Raw genomic sequence first — 19,131 nt, forward strand, 5'->3', positions numbered from 1 at the left:
TGGCAAGTGTACTCAATGACATTTTCAACCTCTCCCTGTCCGAGTCTGTAATACCAACATGTTTCAGGCAGACCACCATGGTGCCTGTGCCCAAAAACACTAAGGTAACCTGTGTGAGGTTCTGTGTTATGCACTATAGCCTGTTATCATATGTGATTGAATATTATCTGCTGTTGGCTTGTGTGGGTGTATGTGTTATGCAACATAGCTGACTTGAGTCATTGTCAACAGTTTCAGGGCCATGGGCCTTTCTTGATGGAAAAATATAGAATAACATAAAAACAGGAACTGTACAGTCTTTTGTTAGATAACAGGAGCCAGGTGTGTGATATCTGTATTGAGAGTATGAGCGCATAGATATTCTACACAACTACAACGACTGACCGCTGAAGCGCCTAGGGGGCTGGGACCAGCTCGTACGCCAACAATCAACGATAGGCTGGGTGAGTTTAAACCACGCCCAGTCTCTACTCTGTGACAGGCCGGCTCGGAAGCAGGAACTACTTCTGTCAGAGTATTAAAGAAGATACTGTTAGTGTGTTGGCTAGTTCTCTGTTTTACCCTTGCGTGGTGTTACAGCGAACCCGTATATATACGAAAATTGCATTTACCACTTATTGCTTAGCTAATAAAAAGTACATAATATACAAATCGGTGACTCAATGTCATATTTATCCTGATACCAGATTCGATTGACGCAACCCTTAACACCTGCCAAAATGACTACCGACCCGTTGCACTCACGTCTATAGCCATGAAGTGCTTTGAAAGGCTGGTCATGGCTCACATCATCACCAATACCCCAGAATTCCCTAGACTCACTCCAATTTGCATACATCCCCAACAGATCCACAGATGATGCAATCTCTATTGGTTGAGAGCTTCAAGTTCCTTGGTGTCCACATCACCAACAAACTATCATGGTCCAAGCACACCAAGACAGTTGTGAAGAGGGCACAACAAAATATATTCCCTCTCAGGAGACTGAAAAGATTTGGTATGGGTCCTCAGATTCTCAAAAGGTTCTACAGCTGCACCATCGAGAGCATCCTGACTAGTTGCATCACTGCCTGGTGTGGCAAATGATCGGCCTCCGACCGCAAGGCACTAGAGGGTAGTGCGAACTAGAGGTCGACCGATTATGATTTTTCAACGCCGATACCGATTGGAGGACCAAAAAAAGCCGGAACCGATTAATCAGCCGATTTGTATTTATTTACTTGTAATAATGACAATTACAACAATACTGAATGAACACTTATTTTTACTTAATATAATACATCAATAAAAATCTATTTAGCCTCAAATAAATAATGAAACATGTTCAATTTGGTTTAAATAATGCAAAAACAAAGTGCTGGAGAAGTAAAAGTGCAATATGTGCCATGTAAAAAAAAGCTAACGTTTGAGTTCCTTGCTCAGAACATCATGAGAACATATGAAAGTTGGTGGTTCCTTTTAACATGAGACTTCAATATTCCAAGGTAAGAGGTTTTAGGTTGTAGTTAATATCGTATTTATAGGACTATTTATCTGTATTTCATATACCTTTGACTATTGGATGTTCTTATAGGCACTATAGTATTGCCAGTGTAACAGTATAGCTTCCGTCCCTCTCCTCGCCCCTACCTGGGCTCGAACCAGGAACACATCGACAACAGCCACACTCAAAGCAGCTTTACCCATGCAGAGCAAAGGGGACTACTCCAAGTCTCAGAGCGAGTGACATTTGAAACGCTATTAGCGCACACCCCGCTAACTAGCTAGCCATTTCACATCGGTTACACCAGCCATTAGGCTGATAGGCTTGAAGTCATAAACAGCGCTGTGCTTGCGAAGAGCTGCTGGCAAAACACACGAAAGGGCTGATTGAATGAATGCTTACGAGCCTGCTGCTGCCTACCATCGCTCAGTCAGACTGCTGTATCAAATCATATAGACTTAATTATAACATAACACACAGAAATAAGAGCCTTTGGTCATTAATATGGTCGAATCCAGAAACTATAATTTCGAAAACAAAACATATATTATTTCAGTGAAATGCGGAACCGTTCGGTATTTTATCTAAATAATCTTGTTACATTGCACAACCTTCAATGTTATGTCATAATTACGTAAGATTGGATCCCCCGAGCTGACAAGGTGAAAATCTGTCGTTCTGCCTCTGAACAAGGCAGTTAACCCACTGTTCCTAGGCCGTCATTGAAAATAAGAATGTGTTCTTAACTGACTTGCTTAGTTAAATAAAAATATATAAAATAAATCGGCGCCCAAAAATATTGATTACCGATTGTTATGAAAACTTGAAATCGGCCCTAATTAAATCGGCCATTCCGATTTATCGGTCGACCTCTAATGCGAACGGCCCAGTAGGCCAAGCTTCCTGCCATCCAGGACCTCTAAACCAGGCGGTGTCAGAGGAAGGCCCTAAAAATTGTCAAAGACTCCAGCCACCCTAGTCATAGACTGTTCTCTGCTACCGCATGGGAAGCGGTACCAGAGCGCCAAGTTTAGGTCCAAGAGGCTTCTAAACAGCTTCTACTCCCAAGCCATAAGACTCCTGAACACCTAATCAACTGGCTACCCAGACTATTTGCATTGCCCCCCTCTTTTACACCGCTGCTACTCTGTTGTTATAATCTATGCATAGTCACTTTAATAACTCTACCTTCATGCACATATTACCTCAACTGTACAGGTACCCCCCTGTATTTAATCTCGCTATTGTTATTTTACTGCTGCTCTTTAATTACTTGTTTACTTTTATTTCTTATTCTTATCCATATATTTTTTTTAACTGTATTGTTGGTTATGGGCTCCTAAGTAAGCATTTCACTGTAAGGTGTTGTAGTCGGGCATGTGACTAATCAAATTTGATACCGATCTTGGCATTTTTAGCTAATATCGTCCAATTCCGATATGTTCCCCGATATATTGTGCATCCCTAACCCTAATATTTAACAAACATGAAGCTGTGGGAAATCAAGGTGCAGAAAAAATGCTGAGTGGTTAACAATGGCATGCTGCAAACGAGATTCAGGGACATGCTGGGACACTCAGCCCTCCCAGCATGGGACTCAAGGCTCTTGGTCTAAAAGACATCTCCTCAATATCACTCTACTCGTCTCAACTTGTGTACCAACCAGTGGGCAGGTTTAGCCTATAGAAAAGTATTGGTACCACATCTCTTTTAGAGCCTGCCCTGGCAAGTGGCTTTAATCACAAAAAATGACAGGAGCTGAGCTGTGTGCCCTCTGCACTCTCACTGGTTGTCTTGGCAATTTTCCTAATCATAAAGGTCTTATATGCCCCTGTTTGGCAGCACTCAAGTCTCCCTCATCACTTACCAGTATTTGTACACTACATCTGCAGAAAGTGTGATCACATCACACATTCAAAACAAACACTCCCGCTGCCCCCTCACATATTAAGTGCACTAAAGACATGTTCCAGCTCTTCTCTTTGGAGAAAACATCTGCTGGGGTCATTATATAGTCCCCCTAGCACTAGTAGCAGGCAGTGCAACAAAAAGCCAGGGTCTTTCCACTTCCAATACCTCCCCACTCATAGCATCTGATTGTCCAACACGAACACAAGCAGCCTTGTTCAGCACTTGTCTCCTAGAGCTTGAGTTGAGTTATGCCTAATGCCCCCCAAAACGTCAAAGTTTAATTGCTTGGTTGACAAAGATTTGTGAAATAATCATTACAGTTTCATTTCATCTCCAACACTGAATTTACTTGAAAAACTTAGCAAGGAGAAAATAGCCTAAACTTTAAGACATTAAAACACAAGCTTTGTTGTCTAGCCTACTTGCCCTAACAAATACTTGTATTTTTGAGAGAGAGAGCAGGTATAGAAGAGACAACTGACCTTCAGAGAATGGACAATTTGCTAACGGAAACTTCATACACATCAACACATTAACAGCCACACAACTCAGTTTAGGATAGCCTCAATTGAGATTCATCATCAAAATATTAACTATAGGCTAACTGTTTGTAGTGTCTGGAAGCTTGTGTAGTGGTTTGTTGTGTTTGATGGTATGGGTTTGCTGTAAATCAGTGGAGATGGTTGTCGAACACCAGACGCAATGTCCTTGATATCATTCAATAATAATGTCTTATTTGCCCACTTTTTCTGTTACACATCTTACTCTAGCAATTCAAATGAGCCATCAGAGCAGGGCCTGGCACAGGACAATGGTAGGTTAAATCATCCTTGGTGCCCCTGCTTCCTTTAGAGGGAGAAGCAAAACTTCTTGTTAGTGGAGTTTGATCTGTGCATAAAAAGGGTGCAGACACCCAAGCCCGAAGTTATGTTTTGCTGAAATGTATCAATTATACGAGGCCAAAAATTATGCTGATTGTTCATGATCAAATGTTATCCCAACAGGTTTATTGTTTAATCACTACTGAATCATTTCTATTGAGCATGAGCAGTGTCAAACGCACTGAAACCAACTCCAGGTCACAGTTTACACATAGCTAAATCACAGAATAGATTACCTTGACCTGAGTTTAGGTACAAACTATAAAGTGAATTCAGTCACTACCATGTTAGGATATTTGGCAAGAGACAACCACTTATGAAAGGTAGCTAGCAGAACCAATTACTAAATATAATTTTCTTGAAGTTAGCGACAGACATAGTTGAGTTTGCCGTGTTCTTCATGGGACAGGCAAAGGTGCACATATTTATGATTGACCAGTCGAAAGGTTCCCTGGGAGATTCCTACTGACGCATTGCATTCCATTGATGTTTACAGTGTGGTCGATGAGGTGGCACGGCACATCTGGATATCGTGACAGTAGCTGCGAATGGAGCTACTGTATAAAACTAACTTAAAGAAAACTCGATTGGGTTAACAAACTCATGTCTAGTTCAAACAATCCAAATGTGTTAAAACACTAACTGGTGGATTTGGCGGACTTAGCTAGCCAGTAGCCATATGGTTTTTAATATTTGAGCTTTCCTAGACCACAGAAACATAGCACACTGACAAAGTCTTGTTGCTCGTATAGGAAAGCTAGCTAACGTCGAGGGAATTCCACAGGTCCGAACGTCGACTCGTACCACAATGTCGCCCCTGAATGACATGTCTTGAAAACTAGCGGTTAGGATCGCTTGTGATCTTTTATTTAAAATATAATCTCCAAGTCAAACCATGATAAAAATGTGAGATCAGTATCTAGACTTAAGGCCCAGACAGGTTATGGCTGGCTAAACGCGGTATACACTAGCAGCTAGCTAGCGTTACATGAGCTAAATTGGCGCTTAGTAACTGTTTCTCCGTGGGTTATGGGGTCCCTGCCTTGACTGACGGCCCGCAGGGCTACCTATAAAGCAAACGTGAGATAGCCGGGTTCAAGCCTCTTCAACCAATCCTTCTTACCTGTAGCACTCCCGTATGAATTGTTCTTTGACGAACAGCTAGAAACAATCCCAAACAAGCACAACCCTCTTTCGAGTTGTCTCCCCAACCGAAGCCTTGTGTTCCGACGGACTCGCGTTCAAGAGGTGCTGATTGAGCGAAGCAATGACGTAAAATGGTCTCGCCCCTATAGAATACAGGGAGGAAAAATAACTAAACTCGTCTAAAACCAAAATTAAAAAATAAACTACCACAATTATAATATTAGCACAAGGTCATAAAATGCATTTGCTAAAAGAAAATCTACTAAACTTGAATTATGTCTGTCAAAGTTTTTATTCAGGATAAAGATAATTGTATTACTTTCAATTAGAAACGATTTGCTCAGATTTGTATCTTTCAGCATGCAATTTCTGTAAAAGATTAAGAATAAAGATTGCTTCAATACAGACAAAATGTTGCCACCCGGGTACGGTTGTTCCTTTCCCTGTACCTGTTAACTAAACAGATTTTGAAACCGTGTCGGCTTTGTGGAACTTGATTATTTTTACCATTCAAATGTTGGTAAATTCAAATACGGTACTGACATGATTTGAATGGTGAGATTAGGAGTTGGGCGGCAAATTGGAAACCATCCAAACACACTATACAGATCAATCATTATATTAAAGGGAGTTTAAAGGAGGCTGTATTCGAAAAGCATACGTATTAGATCAGGGCAGTTAATTAAAGTCACGAAATAGGACAGACAACGCTTCAGACCAACAGTCCATTTCCATCCAGCAGCAGCATGACACCACCCGAAACATCAGCCCTCCAAATGGTTTATAATCTTGAACAAATATTTAGATTTGATAACAAAAACACGATAAATTAATTTACCGAAGCCTTACTGTGTACTTTTAAACCATACTATCAAACAAAGATAAATTATAAAAAGAACGATAGTAAAAAGCATTGGAGCGCCTTAAATTACATTTAGGGCAAAAAGGCAAACTCAGCTCCATCATTCATTGAATTAGATGGCTCATTCATCACAAAACCCTCTGATATTGCCAATTACTTTAATGTTTTTTTTCTTTGGCAAGATCAACAAACTTAAGCATGACATGTCAGCATCAAAACACTGACACTACATATCCAAGTATAACTGATCAACTTATGAAAGATAAGCACTGTAATTTAAAAATCTGTAAAGAGGAGTGTGAAAGAGGTGAAATTTGTTTTTCCTATCAAAAATGACATGCCACAAGGGTCTGATAGAATGATTAACGTTTGGATAAAGAGTTACAGTGGCTTGCTAAAGTATTCACCTCCTTGGCATTTTTCCTATTTTGTTGCCTTACAACCTGGAATTAAAATATATTTTTGGGCGGTTTGTATCATTTGATGTACACAACATGCCTACCACTTTGAAGATGGAAAATATTTTTAAGTGTGTAAAATTACTTGGGGTATATCTCTATTAGCTTGGCACATCTAGGCACTGGGATTTTTGCCCATTCTTCAAGGCAAAACTGCTCCAGCTTCTTCAAGTTGGATGGGTTCTGCTGATGTACAGCAATCTTTCAGTCATACCAAAGATTCTCAATTGGATTGAGGTCTGGGCTTTGACTAGGCCATTCTAAGACATTTAAATGTTTCCCCTTAAACCACCTGTGTTGCTTTAGCAGTATGCTTAGGCTCATTGTCCCGCTGGAAGGTGAACCTCTGTCCCAGTCTCAAATCTCTGGAAGACAAACAGATTTCCAGCAGATTTCCCTGTATTTAGCGCCATCCATCATTCCTTTAAATTCTGACCAGTTTCCCAGTCCCTGCAGATGAAAAACATCCCCACAGCATGGTGATGCCCCCACCGCGCTTCAGTGTGGTGATGGTGTTCTTGGGGTGCTTGATGGCCAAAAAGCTCAATTTTAGTCTCATTAAGTTCTGCTTTTCTGATGTATCAAATACTTATGTCATGCAATAAAATGCTAATTAACTACTTAAAAATCATACAATGTGATTTTCTGGATTTTTGTTTTAGATTCCATCTCTCACAGTTGAAGTGTACCTATGATAAAAATTACAGACCTCTACATGCTTTGTAAGTATGAAAACCTGAAAAATCGGCAGTGTATCAAATACTTGTTCTCCCCACTGTATGCACGCACCACTTTTCTTTTTGAGAATTTCTCAAAACAAGTTATTTTTTAAATTTCACTTCACCAATTTGGACTATTTTGTGTATGTCCATTATATGAAATCCAAATAAACATCTATTTAAATCACACGTTGTAATGCAACAAAATAGGAAAAACACCAAGGGAGATTAATACTTTTGCAAGGCACTGTACCTGTCTAACATAACACAGAGGGGGGGGTTCTTTAATTGAAGCCTCTCCAACATAATCCAGGTATAATCAGGAATTCCCCAGGGCAGCTGTCTAGGCCCCTTACTTTTTTTTTCAATCTTTACTCATGACATTCCACAGGCTTTGCTTCTACATCTGCATTGCTTGCTGTTTGGGGTTTTAGGCTGGGTTTCTGTGTCTACTGATGTAAAAATGGGCTTTATAAATACATTTGATTTATTGATGTATGCGGGTGACTCAACACTATACACGTCAGCTACTTTAGCGAGTGAAATCACTGCAACACTGCAGTTAGTTTCAGAATGGGTGGCAAGGAATAAGTAAGTCCTAAATATAAAACCTAAAAGCATTGTATTTGCAACAAATCATTCACTAAACCATAAACCTCAACTAAAGCTTGCAATAAATAATGTGGAAATTGGGCAAGTTAAGGTGACTAAACTGCTTGGAGTAACCCTGGATTGTAAAGTGTCATGGTCAAAACATGTTGATACAACAGTAGCTAAGATGGGGAGACGTCTGTCCATAATAAAGCACCGCTCTGCCTTTTAACAACACTATCAACAAGGCAGGGACTACAGGCCCTGGTTTTGTCGCACCTGGACTACTGTTCAATCGTGTGGCCAGGTTCCAGAAAGAGGGACCTCAGAAAATTACAATTGGCTCAGAACAGGGTAGCACGATTGGCCCTTGAGTACAGAGGAGGCGAACATTCATATTATGCATGTAAATCTGTGATGGCTCAAAGTGGAGGAGACTTCATCACTACTTGTTTTTGTAAGAATGCACCAAGGTGTCTGTTTAAACGCCTAGCACACAGCACAGACACCCACGCATACCCCACAAGACATGCCACCAAGGGTCTCTTCACAATCCCAAAGTCAATTACAGACTATGGGGGGCGCACAGTACTACATAGAGCCATGGCTACATGGAACTTTATTCCACATCAGGTAGCTGATGCAAGCAGTAGAATCAGATAAATAAATATATAAAAATACACATTATGGAACAGTGGGGACTGTGAAAAACAAACACACAAGTACACATGGATTTGGTATTGTAGATATGTGATAGACTAGTGGCCTGAGGGCACACACTTAATGGATTGTGAAAAGTGTTATGTCATGCAATATTTTAAATTGTATATAACTGCCTTAATGTTGCTGGACCCCAGGAAGAATGGGGATCCTTAGTAAATACAAATAGTCAAATGTATTGTAGTGGTCAAATTAAGTGTTGCTGCCATCTAGTGCCATTCTGTAGTAGCAATTAGAGCAGAGATGTCTTTGATGCTGACAGCAATGGTTGTTACTTAAAAATAAATCAACATCTAGAGATTCTGGGTTCGAGTCCAGGCTCTGTCGCAGCTGGCCGCAACCGGGAGACCCATGGGGCAGCGCACAATTGGCCCAGTGTCGTCTGCGTTAAGTGAGGGTTTGGCCGGCAGGGATGTCCTTGTCCCATCCCGCACTAGCGATTCCTGTGGTGGGGCGGGCGCAGTGTATGCTGACACGGTCGCCAGGTGTACGGCATTTCCTCCGACACATTGGTGCGGCTGGTTTCCGGGTTAAGTGAGCATTGTGTCAAGAAGCAGTGTGGCTTGGCTGTGCTTCGGGGGACGCACAGCTCTTGGCCTTCGCCTCTCCCGAGTCCATACGGGAGTTGCAGCGATGAGACAAGACTAACTACCAATTGAACACCACAAAATTGTGGAGAAAAAAAATAGATAAAAAAAAAATAATAAACATGAGATTATGCACAGCCATATTGCTGTGAGATTCTGAATGCAGAGACCCATTTCCTGTGTCAAGATACAATTGTAAAAATCAACGAGTTTCAAATTAACTTTAAAAGAACATCAAAATGAATGTCCTTATTTGATAAGAGTAGCCAATGGGAGGCTTCTTGAACCATGAGAAAAGGAGGCGCACCTAGACTGCAATGAGACTATCTAATTGTAAAAATATCAATTGATGGTAAAAACAGAAAGAGGAAAAACATTTTATAAAATCTTTACACCTAAAAAGAGCAATATGGATGTTGTCATTGCTACAAAAAGTATTATGTGAATGTCAAAACAGACACTACCTAAACTAGCAATGGGGTTTCCTGAAAGAAAAACCTTGCATCTTTAAACCCCAGCTAACTCATACACAGAAAAGACATTGTCTAGTACAAAAAATAAAACATTAAAAAGGATGTTTGAATGAGGTCACCAAACTCTTTTGCTCCAATTTCTGTGGCACACTTACAGAAAGGAAAGTGTATGAAATCTACAGACTTGTTAAAAAAATAAAATTAAAAAAAAAAGTGTTTATGCAAAATAATCCCTGGATTTGAATTCAAACCAGTCTTTTCTCACTTTTTGATTTTCGCCATATTTCGGGGGGAACCTTTCAGCAAGTCTCGGATTCGAAGGTATGTCCCGGTGGCCTCAGCAACTTCTGTGAATTCTGGCGTGTCCTCAAAGGGAATAATGCCCTGTGCAAACCTACTCCGGTGAGGCACAGCCATTACATTCCCCAAAGAGTCAGACAGATCTCCCTCCATAGCATCTTGACCTGAGGGATCCGACTGACGACTCACTTGGTGCACTGGCGTTTGCAGCAATCTGACCTTCTGTGCAAGCACATTGCCTCTATCTGTGGCAGCTTCAGGGCTCTGAGGGCCCTCTTCTTCGTCTGGTGATTGCAGTAAGCTGCCCTTGTTTTCAACCACCGTGCCTTTATCTTCAGCATCTTCCTCATAATCCTGACATTTGCTAGAAGATGTCTCAACACTGATCTGCTCATCACTGTTGTGGCTGGCAGCCTCCATAGATCCCTCCTTTTCCTCATAATCTTCAGTCTCACCATCCTCCATTTCAGTTTCAGTGTCAACATGGGCAGGTGTGGAGATGCTGGGCGAGCTGGGGAGGGGTGTTCCAACAGCTGGTGTCTCAGAGTCACTGTTGGTGGCTGTGTCAGCATTTTCCAACGCTGCCCAGATCAGCCTCTGCTGCTCCTCCAGCTCTTCCAGTGTCAGCTCTTCCTCCTCTCCGCCTGCAGACTCCTCACTCCCTCTCACAGTGCGTCCCCGCAGGGCCCTTGAGCCATATGTGGGTGTGGGGGGAGGTGTTCCCTTAGGAAGAGGAGGTGGTGTGGGAGTAGCTGGCGGAGTACCATGAGGTAAGGGAGGTGGTGAACCAAAGGATGGTGAGCCAGGGGGCAGCGGGGGCTGGAACTGGAAGCTGTCTGAGCTCCGGTGGCGGCGGGGTGTAGTATCCTGGTCTGGAAACAGACACTGACAAGTGTTATGCACTGCCAGAGCACAGCCATTGCACACATACAACATAAGCGACGCAAAAGTATTTTCCTGTTTTTGCAGACAGGTCGACCAGTCATAATGACATTGAAAAGTTATGTAAAGCAGAATATATTAATCTGCTGGTCGCTATAGCGTAATTGTTTTCACTTTGTGTTCAGACATCTGGAATTATAACACCTCTACCTGAATCAAAGTCCATATCTGAACTCCTGGCATCAGATCTCCTTTTCTTTGTCTGCCGGGGAGTTGAGTAGGATTCATGTGGTCTTTTATTGCAGTTGTCACCAGGCTATTGGCAAAATATATTAGTTTATAGTGTGCACACATAGTGGCAAACAATTGATTAAAAAGTGAAATAGGATAATTTTTAACTTACCATTGGAAAATTGTTAGAGAGATAAGCAGCAAAATTCTGCTTCATGTGATTATGCTGTATTGGAATAGAGCCATATAGCCTGTAGTCCTAAAAATCATGGGGGGAAAAATGTCAGTGCAAAGGTTTACAAGTGGTGGCCAAGACCTCTGTGCTTGTACCTTAATGATGGCCAGATATCAAACTGCTTTCAAGGAGACTTACATCCTTCACACTAGGGGGTGAAGATATATTGAAGCCTGGGAAATCTACAAGCTTGGAAACATCATAGGAGATTTTTGTTCCATTGTCCTCTGTTGGTTCTTCATCACTTGAAACTATATAGTGAACACAGCAGCGCAATATGAATGAGAATCATGAAAGAGCAGTGTATCAACCAAAACTGAAAGGCCAGTCAAGGATGTATTATCTTATTATGTAAAGTGGCTATGGTCTTTCTGGGTGAAATCTTACCCTTCCCATCATAAAGCATGAGACCGGAGTTCTCCATCTCTGCCTCCTTAAGCCAGCCAGGTGGGTAGCCTAGCTGCCTCATGCGGTAGATGTGAGGTGGTAGTGTGTTCATATCAACTCCCAGTGCAGACAGCAGCTTCTCACTGTAAGAAAACACAACCCCCAATGGGTAAGAGATATAAGATATCAAAAACCCAAGCTCTACAACAACTTCACTTTAACCATGCAACAACAACTGATAACAAATTGGTATCTTATTATGTCAAGGCCATCAGACATTTTCAATCTGCCTTGCCTTATGAATCCAGGTTTGTATTTGGCAAATCGCTCCTCCACTTCATCAGCATGGTAACGCTGATTGCTCAGGTTTCCCTGGTTACCGTGACAAAACTCCTTCCGCTTCTTGTTGATTCTGGCCATGTCCTTTGGCTAAAGGAGCAAACATGAACAGAGCTGATCACGTCAAACCTGATTTTAAGCTCTTCTGTCTGGCCATAGAAAGTGAGCAACTTTCCTGTTACATGATGCACATTAAAGTCAAAAGTTATTCAAGACTTACCTGAGGACAGTCTCGAAGTTGATGACCATCCAACCCACAGTTGAAACAACAAGGCTTAGCTCTGCAGTGGGCACAAACAGCACAGTAAGATATTATCATTTACAGATATTTCTTGCATAATTTTTATTTTTTAAATCATAAGAATGTCTGCTATACCTTTTCTCCTTCATCTGTACTTCTTGTCCATCTAAGGCAATGACCTGGCTGAAGATCTGCTGATATCTTTGCAACAATTCAGAAACTCAATAAATGATGCAACTGTAGTTTAAAAGTGGGTAACAAAACACACTTCTATTTTTTTTTTTCATATAACGACGCCAACATACATTGATATACACACAACGAAAGACAAGGAAGATAATGGTTCAAGGTTCAAAGAGTGGCAACTGAGAATCCTCTCCAGTTGATTTTCTCCAACAATCAAAGCTTGACTCTACACTGAAATGTGTCATTGTTGAAGATGGGCGTGAAGGACAAGGGGAAGAGAAAGCAGTGTTGAGGATACTTTGGAACCTCCCATCCTTCTGTCTGCTGGGGGTTATCATTTAGCAGGGGCTGTCCAAGTTTGTCCAGACAGAAACTGGTGAAATACAGGACACTTCCCACCATCTGTGAAAAGAGAGAGACAAATATTATATCCAGACAAACAAAGCATGGTCTGGACACTTAGATTGTCCCTATTCCCAAAAAAACTCACACTGAAGGCCTCCTTAATCTTTTTGATTCCACAGGAGGTCTTGGTCTTCTGATCTTCTTCCATAATAAAACTTGAAGACTGCATGGGGAAGAAAACAGAGATGTAAAATATTTTAATTGTAATTAACTGTTTCTTCTTGAAGCTTGAGGAGGAAATCTGGAAATGCACCTGAGGGTTGACATTTCCGTAGGGATTTCCTTTTTCAACTTCTCCCTGCTGCTGCTGTTTCTGAACAATACTACAGAGGCAGTCTTCAATTTCTTGACGGCATTGCCTGGGAAAAGAAGATCAACAGTTCACATGTTAATACCCAAAGATCATATAATCAAGTAAGTACATTTCTCCAATTATGTTTCTAAAGCCCAAAAAAGACCTACTTTGAGATGTTATTGTTTGCAAAAAGGATGTGTAGAAGAGGACCATCAATCTTGATGTTTTCAACATTAATGCCACTGGAAGAAAAACATTTGAATGAGGACATTACTGTGGAAATGTATCTACTCTAGTGAGTTGTGCATCAATAACTTACCTTGGCCTTGTCAACACTTTCAATTTTCTCTTCAACTCTTGGTGTGGACAATAGGTTAAGGAAAGAAAAGGTACTTCATATCAAAACAACATAGCTAGACATCAAACAAGTCAGTCTGCTAACGTTAGTTTGTTTGGAAAAGGTTCAGTCCTACCAAGCTATTTATCATTGGATGAATGTAAAGTGACTACTTCTAGCTATGTACATAGAATCTGCAGTGCTTCTTTGAAGAGTGTGACCAAATCTAACATTTTTCTGCAACCATTCACTCCACCAGACTTGGGAGTTACTACAGCTTCGCAGATGACAGGACAGAAAACATTACTTTTTGCATGGGTTCTAGCTAGTATAGTATTTAACTGCAATGACCAAAAGTATGCAAGGTAGTGATCTAAAATGCTCTCAAGGGGCACGTCCAACCAAAGACATACAATACATTTTCTCTTTTGCTAACTAGGTCGCTAGCTAACGTTAGGCCAGACCTGATGGTGGTTGTGACTTGGAGTACAGCTACTACCAGAAATTACTTTTCGTAGCAAGAGTACCAAAGTATGAGTCATAATACCCATAAAACCTAGCAGTCAAACAAGGAAATGGTTCCAATCGTTTTTCTACCATTGTGTTGTGTAGGCTTACCCTGGCATGACGTTTTGATAACTGTGTAAATCTCTCTTGGACAAGGTGACTTTTATCAATATATTCACCCCACAAAAATGAAATGATAATCAGCTGCTAATGTAGCTATCATGAAGAACTACAAATGACATGATGATCTGGACGAGACTGCCGAATCAAGGCAAAGGTAGGAATCTCTGGATTAACTATGAATAAATTGGCAATTCTGTGAACTGGCTTGTGCAAGCTTTAAATTGATACGATATTTCAGCAAAGGTGTCAGCTAGAGGTTACATGCAGGGATTTGTAGTCTTGCATAATATCTACTTTGATGTTAATTAGCATTTTTGAATCAGAGTAAATAGAGATTAATATTGATGTCACCTTAACCATATAAATACGTTTTGGACATCAAAATGTTATGCCAGGGTAAGCCTACACGAAAAACAGACCTTCAGTGTTTCTAAATCCCTGATGGGAAAAAAGATTGGAACAATTTCCCTGTTTAACCGCTAGGTTTTATGGGTATTATGACACCGCCACTGTGGGGCTCTATTTAGGAGAAAACTTTAGCCAATCCTCCTAATGGTGCTTTCAAGACAAATTGGAACTCAGGAAAAACGCTGTCAAATCATGACGTCAGTTGAAGCTCTAGAACAGGATTTGTTTTTTGCCCTAACACTACACAGCAATATCAAACTTTTTGGGCAACCTGACCAAATTCAAATAGAAATGTGTTAAAGCTCTGTCATTCATATTGAACGCAAGTCTAAGACGCGGTAGATCTGCTTATGTTAACTACTTCTATGCTTCCCGGTCTTAAGTTTAGTTTTTGCGTCTTGCTTTTGTACAATAGCTTCAAACAGCTGAAAATACAATATTTTGGATGATGGTTAATATATTTCATAGCGCTTTAGTACAATGATTCTCTACACTGTACTTGTAATTTGTTTGACTAAACAAGCAACTATTAGAATTTGTGCTACCAGGAAATGGTGGAGCGATTTCTGTATAGTACATCTTTAAAATAATCAATGCATGATGAGTTGGTTATTGGAATCAGCTGTGTAGTGCTAGAGCAAAAACCTAAATGTACACCCAGGGGGGACCCCAAGACCGAGTTTGTGTAACGCTGCTATAGAAAGACGCCCAAGTTCCCGACTTGACATCCTGAGTTGATGACGGTTCAAAAAGATTTCACAGTTGGCACTCTTCCCCCCCCCCACGAGTTCCCAGTTGTCTTGAACACGGCATTAGCTTTTTCCTAACCTGCCACGTTAATTATCCTAGCCTGTTGCGTACATTCTAACCTGCTACGAAAGTCACTACTGGTCTAGCTGTACTCAATCTAATTTAGAACCTATGACCGTGCCTAGCTAGCGAACACCTGCTAGCTTCTCACACACAAGGATATTCTCTTCTATCAAACTCCGTATTGTTTCCTCACACTCCCCCAATCTTCCCTTGAGCCCAGAGCCTCCTTCTCCATCCTCCGTAAACCGAATGTGAGTTGCAGTAGGCATACTCTCTCCCAATTGCTCAAAGAGTTCACTGTCACCAAAATCTACCTCGGCCATCTTCGCTCTGTTGCTTAACGTACTCCCGCAAGAGCGTTGATTGGTTGTTTTATGTCACATGTTCAGGATGTTTCCTTTCACCAGCATTTCTCTTGTCGTCATCAACATCAAAGCATGAGAGGACCTGCGGAATATTACAATAAAGTTGTTCAATTGCTGTAACTAACTTTCTGGTTTATAATGTCAACATTCACAACTATCCAGTTACCGCGTTGGGATAGTGGCAAGCTGAAAGTTCGCTTCATATACTTGTCAAATAGAAGCTCTTTCAAAGTGACGAGCTGTCCTATCGAGGTGAGTTACATAGCTGCATAGCTAACGTTAGCGAATAGCCTGCATTAGCTGTCTCTCAGTACATTTTAAAATGTGGACTTCTTCTTTTTGCTCTTCTTTAGGGATCAATGGTTCCTCTCTTTTTAGGGGCTGATCTCTTCTCAAACACTGATATCCGCACAGAGAACCATCCCAGATATCATGCAAAGTTTGCAAAGAAAGGATTGGCAACTAAACTAAATTTCTCCTCAGGTAAGTTTTTATTCCCAGATACAGAACACCATAAAGCAAGTTGCATGGTTTATGGATATCATATCTTGTTTGTTTGCAATTCACAGCTTTTAGATTCCATGGACTGAGGGTACCCACTGCCAACAATTGCATGTGGTTCTACAGCATCCAAGGTGTTTTTCGAGTGGCCTTTGAAATGTATAGTAAACAAGAGCAGCTCTCTGTGTTGGAGAACTTTCAGGTAATATTTCAGACTCCTGGTTATATAACAAATCCACCCATAGAGGCTACAACCTACAATTTCACCTGATGAATGCTTGAAGTAGGCCAACAATGTAATGTACTGATACTTAATGGTCACTCATACTGTAGGAGGTATGGAAGTCCCGCCTAAATGACATCCCACTAAAGATGAACTACAACCTGAGTGTCCAGCTGGATCCTCCACCACCCCAGATCGTTGTGGAGATGTATGACCAAGACCTAAAGCTCAAACTAATGTCCCGGAATCCCCAAGGTTACCCATCTCAATCTGTGGAAATCCCAGAGGCAGACACAGGCCCTTCAGGTGACACTTCAGCAGACCACGATTACTGCTTTCTGCCAAATGAGAGTATGCCAGCACAGCCAGTCCATCTATGTCCCTCCATCTTAAGTCAAAAACTGCAGGGCTTGGAGGAAAAGCTGAGCTCTGAGAAACAGCTGGGGACCGACCAGCAGGAGACCATACTGCTTCTGTTGGAGAGCATTGAGCGCTGTGTGAGCAGGCCCCTGGAGGAGAGGGATGTGGCGGACATTGTACTAGCTCTGCTAGAGGCTCGGAAGTGGGGCTCTGTGTACTCCAGCCACCTGCTTCACTCTATAGGCTGCTGGCTTGGCCAGCAGTTCCATGGAGCCAACAGTAGTATCAGCCAGCAGGTAGAGGGCTTCAAGGTGCGACACATAGAGCGAATCACAGATCTGCCACCTGCAGAGGAACTGGCCTCAGAGCTTTTTCCAGAGGCCATGCGAACACTGCTGCTCCACTGGATGGGTCTGAGTGATGACTCAACCCTGTGGAAGAGACAGAGTGAGTACCCCATCCTGCTCCTAATCCTGGAGTTTGCCAACCACAACCTCATCACTGGTGTTGCACATGTGCTTTACTCAAGTCTTAAGGTGAATTTAGATTTAGCCAACTCAAAAGAGTTAAGTACCGAAGAAAGTAAAACTACTGTTGTAAAAAAAAATACTCAAGTAAAAATTACTTGAGTAAAAGTAAATGAGTTACTTTTAAAATTAAAACATTGATTTAATTGATAATTAGCTATTTTTTTCCACTCGAACATTGTTACCATAGAGATCATGTTGAATTTCTATTATTACTATTCTAGTTCCTAATTTGTTACACATGATCTTTTCCATGCAATTACTTTAAGAGGAATTTAATGTAAAATCTCATTAGAAATGAGGTGTTGTTTTTGGTGTGAAAGTAATGTTATAGGCCTACTATGCTATGGTATGTATTATAGTCAATTCTGTTATGTAAAATGCAAATTATCAATGTGATCTTGCAAGACATTGATTCAGCTTTGATCTAACATTTCTAAATGAGCACCATTGTAAGAAGTGATCTTCTATTTGTAATAATAATGAGTATGACTATTAGGCATAGGTAATAGATCTTTATGAGATGTCATTTTAAGCAATTGGAGCACCCTTCATGGTGCTGAAAGTACAGCGCCAGGGTTGCACTGTTGGGGCAAAATGGTTTTGTTAGTCTAATGCTATGTAAATGCTTGAATTGAATAGTACTTTACACTGGTAATTTTCCCTGCAATTGCTTCAATAAACTCTTATTGATGATTCCTGGAACAAGTTTTATTCAAGCAATTTAACCAGACAAAAAAAATGTCCATGATTTGTGGGATTTTCACAAAATGTAGTCCATAGAATAGTCCTTCGGAGGAAGAATTGTTGACATATACAGTGCATTCGGAAAGTATTCAGACCCCTTGACTTTTTCCACATTTTGTTACGATAGAGCCTTATTCTAAAATTGACAAAGTAAAAACAGGTTTTTACACATTTTTGTAAAGAAAAACCTCACGTTTACATATGTAATCAGACGCTTTACTCAGTACTTTGTTGAAGCACCTTTGGAAGCGATTACAGCCTCGTCTTCTTGGGTATGATGCTACAAGCTTGGCACACCCGTATTTTGGGAGTTTCTCCCATTCTTCTCTGCAGATCCTCTCAAGCTCTGCCAGGTTGGATGGGGAGCGTCGCTGCACAGCTATTTTCAGGTCTCTCCAGAGATGTTAGATTGGGTTCAAGTCCGGGCTCTGGCTGGGCCACTCGAGGACATTGAGACTTGACCCAAACCACTCCTCTGTTGTCTTGGCTGTGTGCTTAGGGTCATTGTCCTGTTGGAAGGTGAACCCTCGTCCTAGTCTGAGGTCCTGTGCGCTCCAGAGCAGGTTTTCATCAAGGATCTCTCTGTACTTTGCTCCATTCATTTTTCCCTCGATCCTGACTAGTACCTCAGTCCCTGCTGCTGAAAAACATTCCCACAGCATGATGCTGCCACCACCTTTCTTAACCTGGCACCATCCCTACGGTGTTCTCCAGACGTGACGTTTGGCATTCAGGTCAAAAAGTTCAATCATGGTTTCATCAGACCAGAGAATGTTGTTTCACATGGTCAGAGTCTTTAGATGCCTGTTGGCAAACTCCAAGCGGGCTGTCATGCTTTTTACTGAGGAAGGGCTTCTGTCTGGCCACTCTCCCATAAAGGCCTGATTG

At 41.3% G+C, this 19,131-nt stretch overlaps 3 protein-coding genes across 9 annotated transcripts in view; 1 reads left to right on the forward strand and 2 right to left on the reverse strand.

The window, feature by feature from the left end:
- The window catches only part of clip1a (CAP-GLY domain containing linker protein 1a), a 57,800-nt gene extending 52,245 nt beyond the window's left edge, over positions 1–5,555 (reverse strand). For all 7 annotated transcript variants that reach the window (XM_036935910.1, XM_036935911.1, XM_036935913.1 and 4 more), the window contains exon 1: positions 5,399–5,555. The gene's annotated coding sequence lies outside the window, so the exon portion shown is untranslated. The remainder of the gene's footprint in view (positions 1–5,398) is intronic.
- Positions 5,556–8,500: 2,945 nt separating this feature from the next.
- LOC110536062 (zinc finger CCHC domain-containing protein 8) lies at positions 8,501–15,878 on the reverse strand. Its single transcript, XM_021621589.2, has 14 exons — positions 15,681–15,878; positions 13,652–13,694; positions 13,500–13,574; positions 13,291–13,396; positions 13,123–13,200; positions 12,931–13,034; positions 12,582–12,647; positions 12,426–12,486; positions 12,162–12,295; positions 11,867–12,009; positions 11,618–11,730; positions 11,417–11,503; positions 11,224–11,329; positions 8,501–11,003 (listed from the first exon to the last, which is right to left on the reverse strand). Exons 1-14 carry the CDS (start codon positions 15,841–15,843, stop codon positions 10,093–10,095), a joined length of 2,190 nt encoding a protein of 729 aa, XP_021477264.2. The 5' UTR covers positions 15,844–15,878; the 3' UTR covers positions 8,501–10,092.
- Positions 15,879–15,915: 37 nt separating this feature from the next.
- si:ch211-110p13.9 (uncharacterized protein LOC562347 homolog) lies at positions 15,916–18,551 on the forward strand. The gene is made up of 4 exons (XM_021621591.2): positions 15,916–16,137; positions 16,239–16,368; positions 16,455–16,588; positions 16,720–18,551. The coding sequence occupies exons 1-4, from the start codon at positions 16,024–16,026 to the stop codon at positions 17,596–17,598; spliced, it is 1,257 nt and encodes a 418-aa protein (XP_021477266.2). The 5' UTR covers positions 15,916–16,023; the 3' UTR covers positions 17,599–18,551.
- Positions 18,552–19,131: the final 580 nt, after the last annotated feature.

The sequence above is a fragment of the Oncorhynchus mykiss genome, chromosome 11, assembly GCF_013265735.2.
Source record: "Oncorhynchus mykiss isolate Arlee chromosome 11, USDA_OmykA_1.1, whole genome shotgun sequence".
Classification (NCBI taxonomy): Eukaryota; Metazoa; Chordata; class Actinopteri; order Salmoniformes; family Salmonidae; genus Oncorhynchus; species Oncorhynchus mykiss.

Excerpts from the sequence above, each read along its gene's own strand:
- LOC110536062 (XM_021621589.2), bottom strand. The coding sequence starts at position 15,843 with ATGGCCGAGGTAGATTTTGGTGACAGTGAACTCTTTGAGCAATTGGGA. Across the intron at positions 13,575-13,651 it reads AAAGTGTTGACAAGGCCAAG|TGGCATTAATGTTGAAAACA; the intron begins GTAAGTTATTGA and ends TTTTTCTTCCAG. Across the intron at positions 12,010-12,161 it reads TACAAACCTGGATTCATAAG|TGAGAAGCTGCTGTCTGCAC; the intron begins GCAAGGCAGATT and ends GTTTTCTTACAG.
- si:ch211-110p13.9 (XM_021621591.2), top strand. The coding sequence starts at position 16,024 with ATGTCAACATTCACAACTATCCAGTTACCGCGTTGGGATAGTGGCAAG. Across the intron at positions 16,138-16,238 it reads TGACGAGCTGTCCTATCGAG|GGATCAATGGTTCCTCTCTT; the intron begins GTGAGTTACATA and ends GCTCTTCTTTAG. Across the intron at positions 16,369-16,454 it reads TAAACTAAATTTCTCCTCAG|CTTTTAGATTCCATGGACTG; the intron begins GTAAGTTTTTAT and ends TGCAATTCACAG.